Below are 11,044 nucleotides of genomic sequence, written 5' to 3'. Positions count from 1 at the left end.
AATGTATGAAACTTCTCACGAAACTACTACTTAGAGTAGCCTTAGTGCAATGTCATATAACAGAAAAAATGGTTAACAAAAAAATGATCCATGTGCGGGAGGTTGTGGTTTTAAATAGTTGAAAGTGAGGGATATGTGCTACCCAATGCTATTACAAGCGAAGGCTGAAAATGGGACTTCAATAACGCTATAAAAGCATAGCAGTCATTGCAATGAAGTAGCAGTATACCATTATGCAAAGCTTCACACAGATTCTCATTATTCGCTAAAGCAACATCGATTCTATCATCCAAATTCAGAAACAAAACATTGCCGGCTACAAAGACAAAATAGCCAAGAGACGAGGATTAAAATTCTTGAGGACGGCCATCATATGCAACCGTCGCTCCTATCTAAAACATCTTTTTTTTTCCCCAAACTGCAAACGCATCCGAGGGTTCAGTTCTATTGTTTCTATAGAAGGAAATAAAAATCAAGAAGGATGGCAGGAGGTCTTCTTGGAAATCACACGGCGTTGGGGCCGGTGGGGATGGGCTGGTACCCATCGTGGCGGTCAGACGAGCCTTCACTGCCCGGATCGACAGGGATGAACTTGAGGCCGGCGCCCATCAGCAGGCTTCCCGAGCCGATCATCATGCTAGCGAGCCAGAGTCTCCCGCTCAGGTGCACCGTGCTCGCGAAAGTCCCCAGGAACTCCACGATGATCACCTGGAACGCGGCGGTGGCGCCGGCGACCGCCGGGAAGATCCAGCTGCTAAAGATGCCGCTGAACACGTTGACCTTCTCCATGTCCCGGCTGTTAACCTCGTTGAAGACCTGTGAAGGATCGGAGAGTGTGGGTGATGGAAGGAATCATCAGTCGCCTGAAAGTTCTTCAGGCTTCCATTCCACATATATAAAAGGTTCTGTACTGGACCTGGCAGAAGACGAAGGTGTTGAATATGAACGTGTTGAGCTGGGCGTCGGATACATCGCCGCCGCTGCCCAGCCGGAGGAGGCTCTTGCCCTTGAAGATGAGGACGCCGAGCATGAGGAGCTGGTACATGCTCTGCCCGATGATGTTCCGCCACATCACCTTGGTGATGAAGTTGTCGCCCCGGCCGACCGGCGGCCTCCGCATCATCGCGTCGTTGGGGGGCTCCGTCGCCAGCGCCAGGGCGCCCAGGGTGTCCATGATCAGGTTCACCCACAGCAGTTGCACGATGGTCAGAGGGGCGCTCCCTGAATTCATTTTCATTTGTCCATTCGTCAGCTGTATGTCGCAGAAAGAAACAAGACTATCTGATGACGAGAATACCTGTGAAAGACGCGGAGACGAAGTTCACCATGAGGGCGACGACGTTCACCGTGAGCTGGAACTGCACGAACTTCTGGATGTTGATGTAGACCGACCGGCCCCATTTGGCGACGTTGATGATGGTCGAGAAGTTGTCGTCCATGATGATCACGTCCGCGTTCTCCTTGGCGACCTGGCCACCAGTTGTTGGAAGTGTGCGTGAGAAACAGTTGCCGTCAGGAACTAACACATGCCATGAACAAGGGTACGGCTACAGGCTACTACTACAAACCTCTGTTCCTGCAATGCCCATGGCGAGGCCGATGTCGGCCTCGTGCAGCGCCGGCGCGTCGTTGGTGCCGTCGCCGGTCACCGCCACCACCTCGTTGAACATGCCCCTCAGGTTCGTCACCAGCGTGTGCTTGTCCAGTGGCAACGACCGAGCCATCACCTGCAGACAGACACAGACGACAGGCCAATCGGGTCACTTTCCCCATGCAAAAAAAAAAAAAAAATCATTCTTCAGAGAGGAAGAAGAGATGTACTCCTCCAGCTACGTACCTGGATTTTGGGTATGAGCTCTCTCATCTCGTTGGGGCTCTTGGCACGGAACTCGGGTCCCTCGATGGCGACGCCGTCGTCGGTGAGGATGCCGCACTCCCTCGCAATTGCCTTCGCCGTGTTGATGTTGTCGCCGGTGACCATGCGGACATTGATGCCCGCGTCGTGGCACGTCCTCACGGCCTCCCTCACGCCCGGGCGGAGCGGGTCCTTGATGCCGAACACCGCGATGAGCGTGTAACCGTCGCCGGGGACGTCGCTGGCGCCGCCGACGTCCTGGTACGCCAGGCAGAGCGTGCGCAGCGCTTCGCACGCGAACGCGTCGATGGCGCTGGCCACGCGCTTCGCCTTCGCCTCCGTGAGCTTCTCCGCGGCCCCGGTGCCGTCCAAGACGGAGCCGCACCGGCTCAGGACGACCTCGGACGCGCCCTTGAGGAACGCGCGCGGGTGGCCGGCCGCGTTCGGGGACGCGATAACCACGGCCATGGTCTTCTTCACCGAGTTGAACGGCTCCACCTTGAGCTTCTTGGCGTCCGCGTGCTCCACCTTGGTGTACTTCTCCACCTCGAGGCCGAACTCCAGGATGGCCGTCTCGGTGGGCGTGCCCATGACGCTAGTCCTTCCGTCCTTGCTCGTGACGACCTCCGAGCCGGAGCAGTGGAAGACTCCCTCCAGGAGCACCCTCGTGAAGTTCTCCGACACCGACGACCTGAGCTCGTCGAAGCCCTTGGCGGTGCTCACCGTCTGCGCCGCCCCGGACGCCCAGACCTTCTCGACGACCATGTGGTTCGTGGTGAGCGTGCCGGTCTTGTCCGTGCAGATGCAGCTCGCCGACCCCATGGTCTCGCACGCCGAGAGGTGCCGCACGAGCGCGCGCTCCTCCATGAGCTTCTTCATGGCGAACGCCAGGCTGAGCGTGACGGCGAGCGGCAGCCCCTCGGGCACGGCGACTACGATGATGGTGACCGCGACGGCGAAGAAGTTGAGTATGGAGAGCGCATCTGCTCCCCTCCACCGCAAGAGCCCGCCGGGCGCGTGCGCCTTGCCCACGAGAAACCGTGCCATGAGAACGGTGAACGTGAGCACCGCGAATACCAGACCGATCTTGCCGATGATGGTGGCCACGCCGTTGAGCTTGACCTGCAGCGGCGTCTCGTCCTCACCGCCTTGGCTCAGCGTTTCCATGAGGTTTCCCCACTCAGTTCGCATCCCGACCGCGGTGACCAGCATCCTGGCCGACCCGTCATGCACCTTGGTACCGCCGAGCAGGAAAGGTTTTGCACTGGACATATGCACTGGCTCACTCTCGCCGGAGAGGCTCGACTCGTCGACCACTAACGAGTAGCCGTCGATGTACAGGCCGTCCGCTGGCACCTGGTCGCCGATGGACAGGTGGACGATATCCCCGACGACAATGTCATATATGGACACTTTCTGGCGGTAGCCGTCGCGGGTGACCTGCATGTCGATCTTCTTCTTCTCCCTGTCCAGGTCCCGGAACTGCAGCGACTGGTTGTAGTCGCTGGCCGCGGTGATCATGACCACGAGGAGGATGGTGAGCACGATGCCGAGGCCGTCGTACATCCCGCTGGGCCACCCCTCGGTGGCGAGCCCGATGGCGACGGAGACGAACGCGCAGAAGGCGAGCAGCAGGAGCGTCATGTCCTGGCAGGCGTCCCACAGGAACATCCAGAACGTCCTCGGCGGCTTCTCGGTGTACTGGTTGGCGCCGTAGACCTCGGCCCGGACGCCCACCTCGTCGGACTTGACGCCGTCGGCGAGGGACACGTTCACCTTCCGCGCGACGCCGTCGACGCCCATGTGGTGCCTCAGGGCCTTGGCATCGTGGTTGCGCACCACGGTGGCCAGCTCCTCCGCGCTCACGGAGAAGCCGCATTCCCGCGCCATCTCCGGTAACGGGTGCTCCGTCTTGCGGGCGGCTACACACGATTCCATTCCAGCATTGATATCCACATTGTTTGGTTAGGATCCGCCTCCGAGATCCTAACCCGAAATTGAATGCGGCGCAGTGCTTAAAATTAAAGAGACGATGAGCTCGCGTACCATCGATGAACTGCAGCGCAGCCTTCTGCACGTAGAGTGCAACACGAAGCTTTTCCTGTGAATCACAAAGAAACATTTTCCAGCGCTTTAGGCTGAGTATGAAAGAAAGGCAACATATTAACTGATTATTGAAAAGGTAATTATATTGATAATAAAAAAACTTTAATTCTTCTGTTACCGAACATATTCGTTCAAGTACTGCCTTTAAATCTCGGGGAAAAAAAGTATTGCCTTTTCAAGTTCATGTAAGTTTGAATGATAAATTGAGCTGAAAATAAACATTATATGAAGCTTCGTCCTTTTGCCTGCTCATACTGTCTCCAGCAATGTGCTCTATATCTATCATCTATATATGTTCTTTACAGTCTCATTCATTCTCTATATCTCATTCTTCTTCAACAACATCATCTAAATCACGTCCTCTATACACAAATAACTATATTAAAGATATTTTTTATTTTTTAAATTTTATATATATACATTTGTCATACTCTCAAATGTATTGTACATATTTTAGTTTTACTAAACCGGTAGTTTAAAGTATTCAAATTGTTAGAGAATATATAGAAAACTCTATATATACAAGATCCAGCAGCGTCCTCTAAATTTAGAGGATCGTTTAGAGTACGCTGCTGGTTTAGAGTATGCTGCTGGAGGGAGTAGACGACGAGAGCGTCCTCTAAAATTTAGAGTACAGGATCATATCCTTTAGAGGACCTGCTGGAGGATACTCTGAGATCAATCAATCAATTGATGTATTATGTTCTCACTTCAGAAAAATCATATAAACTTGCTCATGTATAATATTCTGACCACGGAGCGCATACATACAGATAGAACAAGACACGGTCCTACGTATTAATTATTTTGAGGAATAAATTGAAGACCTGAAAATTAAAGCTAGCTTAACTCTGTCTTGTAGGTTACGCACAAACGTAACCGATAAGATAACATGTGAAATAACTGCTGGAAATTATGGGGCACTTCAAAGAAAGTAGCATTTGCTGTAGAAAAAGTCTATTTATGTTTCTCGACTCTGGGTCCCTAAAATATAAAGCTAGTTACTCTACCTCTTGAACTATAGAAAATCGTCCAAATTATCTAGCTCATGTGATAGTTTTGAAGGCATATTAAAAATTCTATATATCTCTCTAACATATCAAGAGTTGACCATGTAACCCAATCAAGAATAAAACATGATGTTAGTCCTTAAATTATCTAATAATACTTAAACAAGCCTCGACTAATCTTAGGCGATTGTCAATGAGATTTTATTGCGTTAATTACTATGTCACATAGGATTTTTGATGACATGGCACTATTTTTTTTATAAAATAGGTGAAACCACCATGAAACTATACCAACCCGTTTTTAATGTATTGGAAAGTACGTGAAACCACTATTGAGGGCAATTTGTTTCATCTCCATCTATTTCATCTATGTTCTATTAGTTATTTAGATGCAACATTTAAGTCACATGTTAACCTATGAAATTGTGTCATGAAATTCTTCATTGAGAGAATATATTTTATTCTTTATTTCATCTTACTTTTATTAACATGGCAACATTAAAACTATCACTGAGAATGGACTTATAGGATCATTTTTTCACCTTACCTCACCATATTATTCTAAGTACCCATGGTTATACATAGGACCATTTGTGGCCTCACCGTATATGCTTTTTAGGCTAACCAATCACCCAACAAGCAGCATGTGACATCTTATCTCCTCACTCATCATCGGCATTGAACTCAAGCACCACGTGCTTGCACCATCATATGGCTCCTCCCACATAGGTTTGGAAACAAGCCGAGTCGAACTCTGTTCGCTGACTCGACTCGGCAACTTGCCAAGCTGAAGAATAAGGCTAGGTTCAAGTCACGAGTCGTATCATGATAAATATTATTACATTATATGGTAAATTAACAATATATAAATATAGAATATAGAATCATTATTTAATATTATGAGTAATCTAAATTATGAATTGTCATATATCTATCATCAAAGGCTAAAGAACGATCCGACTATGTGTAAAATCATATGATATCCATCAATATTCTATAGATTGAGTAATTTGGCACAACTGACACAAGTCACAAACCTTGTTGCACCAACGAGCCAAAAAAACTAGCTCAACTTGGCTCACTCGAGACTCACGAATGTCGAGCTTAATTTCTAGACCTACTTCCACATCCTCCATCCGGTAGACATTTTTAAGGTGGCCATAGGAGGACAAATCAAGAGAGGACAATGATGTAGGATGGGGTGGATGACAAGGGCGTGAACACAAGGTAACAGGACCGTCGGGAGGTGGAATGGAACAAGAGACTAGGTGGTGCTCATTGGAACCAGATACTGGATGACACATATACGCTAGCTTGCTAACATTTGGTATTTGAAGTGTAATTCTCCGCTGTACTTTAAACATGCATGATTAATAAAGGCATGTATAAACTAGATACTATTTTGTGTTTCTCTGAGCACAAGGTACACCTAAGAAACGTATTCATGCAACTTAGTGTATTTAAGGGTTCTATCTTAGTATTCACTAGAACACATCAATGCATGACTTATTTATTTGAGTTGTATGGATAGAATCGTATCTTGTATTTAGAGATATGCATCTTGTGTTTTTGTACTTAACTCTTTAGATATCTCTTGATATACGAATCATTTATGTGGTTTATACCGGCTCTAAATGACAAAAAGAATGTGCAGGTTCGTTTTCCGCATGAAGAAATAAAAGGGCTAGAAGCCCAAGACTATCCTCGACTACCGCCTCTGTAAAGGATTGGGACATTGGGTTTTACGTTTTAGACCGAGTCAAAATTTCTAAAATCTGACCGCCTAGGTTCATAAAAAGAAGTGTATGAACACATAACTCTAAACTAGTTCATCTGTTCTTTTTTATTTGTTGCGGTTTAGTTTAAAAGTGAATTAGCGGGCGATAAATATTTAAGAACGGATGTAATAAATTTTATGCTCCTGTCTTGCAACGTTAAAAAAAATAATACTACGGTAGTTTGTTGTGCAGCATTCCATTTGTAGCTAGATTTGTCTCCTTTCATGTTTTTTGTTATTACTTGGCTTAATTAATTTCCTCCTGGAAAAAGCAGACAGCCAATCGAGTTCCTAGGCATCTCGGTTTCCTAGATCCTAGGCGCATCCGCAATCGGCGTGGCGGCCAGTCGGCGGCGCTGTAGAAGCAAGACTGCTAAATGCAAAAAATTCATCTTGCGTGTTCTAATATATGCATACATTGTGACAGAATAAAATTGCTGTCGTCCGTGTGCGTCCAGGATACACATAAGATCTGTCTCAACATGTTTTTTTTACTGACAAAACACTCCTAATAATGAACATCGCCATCCATGGACATGCATCGTCGGATGAACAAAGCCAGAGATCGCGGTCAGATGAGAATGTCAACACTGCGGCCTTGCGGCGCGGAAGCAGCTGGCATTGATCACTTCCAATCCAAAAGGAAAAAAGGAGAGAAGGAGAAGGAAACAAATTTAAATAGTGCGTGCTGCAATGCAGGTTCGCCGGAAGGGCGGGACGGACGGACCTGGATGTTGCGGCGCTCCGTCTCGACCTGCGAGCGCTTGTCGAGGTCGGGAACCATGCGGAAGCGGCGGCGGCGGTTCTTGACGAGAGTGCCGACGGCCTCCCGCCACCGGCGCTGCGCGTCCTCCGAGGGGTTCTTGGCTGGCACCTCGAACCGCTTGAGGAACTCCATCGACTTGTTCCGAAGGTACGCCATGATGATCGATCGATCGATAAGTAATGCCGGATTGGATCGACCGGCCCACGAACTGAACTGAGCCTCCTCCTCCTCCTCCTCCTCTTACCCAGCTATCCTATCCGCTCTCTTTCAAGCGAAACCAACCCACTGCAAGGTGCAAGCTCGGCGATCACGTCTGCGACTCCGCCATGGCCGTCTCCGTCTCTCACCCAATTGTGGTTTGTTTGGGACGCGCGCGTGCAGGGGTAGGGGGAGAGGGGCAATGGTGGATGGGAGGAGAGCGCGCGGTAAATTCCGATCCGAACTACCGGCCGCGGAGACCGGGCTCGCAGCAACACCGGATCGCTGGATAAATATAGCACTTTTGTTATTTCGTATATACTCCTTCATCCGTTCTAAATTATAGATTGCTTTATTTTTTAAAAAATTTAAACACCTTGAGCTTTATTGAAAATCGTACGGAAAGAAATTACAAATTTAGATGGGTCGACGGACTTCGCGCGTTTCCTAAAATCTAAGCTCTCTAGAGAAACATAGCCACATAGGCCATCGTTTTTTTAAAAAATATAACACTGTTTTTATTTAAGTTTTTTAGTTAAAACATTTTTATTGGTTATAAATATTAAATCAGATTTTAGTCATTTTAACTGCATATTTATTTTAGGTGCCATGTCTCCCCTAGGTTGTGTCTAGGGCCGGACAAAAAACTTGAAGCTCGATAACTCCTCGACTTGGCTCGTTTGTATTTTGTAACGAGCTGGCTCGAGCTAGCTCGTGAGCAGCTCGCGAGCTAGACGAGCTAAGTCGACAACCCTATAGCCCACACAGCTTAAAAAGCGGACCGTGATTCTACGATCGACGGCAATAGCTGCGCTGTGAGTCTTCGACCTTGTGGCTCTTGAGTCTCGAGCCCTAACAAATCATGGTTGAAACAATGTGTGGTGGCAAGTAGCTAGTATGTATTCAACATTTTACTTGTTTATTGTAGAACTATATATTGAATTTCAATTAAAGAGGTGGAGGACAAGTAGATTTTGCCTTTGTGACTATTTTCATGCTAGCTTTAAAATTATCTCTTGGTGACCTTTTTAACTAGAGAGTGGAAATTGATGTGTTTAAGTCCATATATTATGAGCCTAGGCTGGATTGTTGTATTTGATGTGCAAGTCGATATGTGGGCATGTCACATGTGGTTGCATACTTGTATTGCATATTAATATTTTGGATTGATGGAGTGTTGCCTAGATTAGACATGGAGATATGGAATAGAAGTATTAAATTATGAATTATGGAAGTGGTTTAAATATTTATTTTCTTATTTTACAATGTATGCTATTGTTATATACATGTTTATATACTTCTATGCTTGTATGTTTATGAATTGGTGTTTTTTGTTAGTATGGCTCACGAGCTTATCGAGTCAGCTCGAGCTGGCTAACGAGCCGAGCCGAGCTGGACATTTAGCTCGTTATTATAATGAGCCGAGCCAAGCTGGCTTGTTACACTAACGAACTAGAACGAGCCGAGCCAATACAAGTCGAGCTGGCTCATTATCCAGCCCTAGTTGTGCCCTTGCCAATATTAGACCTTGTTCGGTTATAAGAGATTAAATCCTGACATGGATTTCATACAGGTCTGGATTGGGTAAATCCATACCTCACACCTAATCACATGGTGAGATTAAATTTATCATTTAATCCATATATCTCTCAAAGATAGTTATTCTTTTGATCTATGGATTCTAATATAAACCTATGCAATATCTTTATGGATTTGTTCCATACCTAATGAGCTATAGATAGAATCCATGTCTTCTGTAGCTTAAAAAATTCCCAAACTCTTAGGTTATAATCTATGATGGGTTTAACCGAATAATTTTTTTTGAGTAGTCTTAGATTATTTTGGAGCATGGATTATAACATCAATTTAATTCTAATCCATGCTAATCTAAAGTTGGGTTGATGTAAACGAACAAGTCTTAGTTGGCTTCGATTTTAGTATAATGTATGATCAGTCATTGCACGACTCCTTTAGACTGTCTACAGCGTATCATGTAAAATAAAGAATTTATATTATAAATTATATTGTTTGTAAATCGAAGTTTAAAATAAGAAACGAGACTACGCTCAAGTCAGCCTTATAGAACTCCAACAGCGCTTTTTACTCTATCTCCTCCTAGAAGCTGGTAAGACCGCTATCTACGCTCAAGTCAGCCTTATAGAACTCCAACAGCGCTTTTTACTCTATCTCCTCCTAGAAGCTGGTAAGACCGCTATCTATAGATTCAGTGGCTCTAGCGAGGGCACTATTTTTTATTGACATAGAAAACAGAAGTTTTCATTAGACACTGTCTCCAAGCAAAAGAAAATCATCGGATACGAGAGCCATTACAAAAGGCCGGGGGTGCTCGCTTAACTAGACATGTGAATCAGGTTGCAAGTTACAAGCCCCATGGGCAGCTAAGCTGCCTGCTAAGCTACCCTATTACACAATCTAGAGCAGATAGACTGAACAATGCAAATAATTAGATAGTAACATAAACGAGCAACCATTTGGGCTTCGGTCACACATCTCCATCGAGCAGCTAGTCCCAGGGTTGTTGCATTGCATCTGTCTCCAAACTTGTTCTTGGCATGCCAAGTTGCGCCACCCATTCCAGACTCATTTGGACAGCCAAGGTTTCCAGCTTGCGGAGCACCTGAAACCCGGCGCAAAGTTCCCTGCCCCCAGCTTCAAGAGATTCACCATCTGTTATCATCAATCAATTTCCTCACATGATTCCTTCTTTTTCCTGTCTGAAGCATACGCATGGAAGAACATGTTTTGGCCCTCTTTTGGTCAGCCATGAGGTACGGACTCACCTGTTCCTGACATGTTCTCTGGGTTCACCTGTTCCTGACATATGCTTCTTCTCCTCCTACAATTTTCTAGCTCCCTCTTTACCTCGCCTATCCTCTTCTCTAAATCTTCCAAGAACATTGTTGTCCAATCTCCATAGCTCTCCGAGCACCTTTTTTAATTTTTATGGATTTCCATCATACTCACCTCACCGAGCCACTCTCCCTTGAAGGTTGAAACTCCCATCCATGCCTACTCAGCTCGGGCAGCACACTCTTCCTCATCTAACCACCTTGCTTCAAACTTGCGAACCACCATCCCTGGTTGCTCACACCATTTGGATTCCCCCTCCCCCCTCCCAGCATCCACAACGGTGATCAGGGTGTCGAGGATCCCCATTTTCAACATGCACTAGGGGAAAATGACACCTCCATGCATTAAATTATATATACTACATCTGAATGAAGCACCTCCATTGTGAATTGTCGGCACCCCGAAAAAACTTATATATACATCTGAAAGAAGCGCATCCAGATTACATCTTGGAGACGGCA

The 11,044-nt window shown here is 46.5% G+C and overlaps 1 protein-coding gene across 1 annotated transcript; it reads right to left on the bottom strand.

Annotated features, from left to right (window-relative positions):
* Positions 1–207: 207 nt before the first annotated feature.
* Positions 208–7,951, bottom strand: LOC103650775 (calcium-transporting ATPase 1, plasma membrane-type). Its single transcript, XM_008676347.2, has 7 exons — positions 7,476–7,951; positions 3,902–3,956; positions 1,838–3,777; positions 1,569–1,727; positions 1,298–1,469; positions 917–1,221; positions 208–816 (listed from the first exon to the last, which is right to left on the bottom strand). The coding sequence occupies exons 1-7, from the start codon at positions 7,668–7,670 to the stop codon at positions 505–507; spliced, it is 3,138 nt and encodes a 1,045-aa protein (XP_008674569.1). The 5' UTR covers positions 7,671–7,951; the 3' UTR covers positions 208–504.
* Between the last annotated feature and the right edge of the window lie 3,093 nt (positions 7,952–11,044).

This window comes from Zea mays, chromosome 3 (assembly GCF_902167145.1).
Source record: "Zea mays cultivar B73 chromosome 3, Zm-B73-REFERENCE-NAM-5.0, whole genome shotgun sequence".
In the NCBI taxonomy this organism is placed as follows: Eukaryota; Viridiplantae; Streptophyta; class Magnoliopsida; order Poales; family Poaceae; genus Zea; species Zea mays.
Note: the sequence above shows the minus strand (reverse complement) of the source record. Positions and strands in the feature narration are given on the sequence as shown.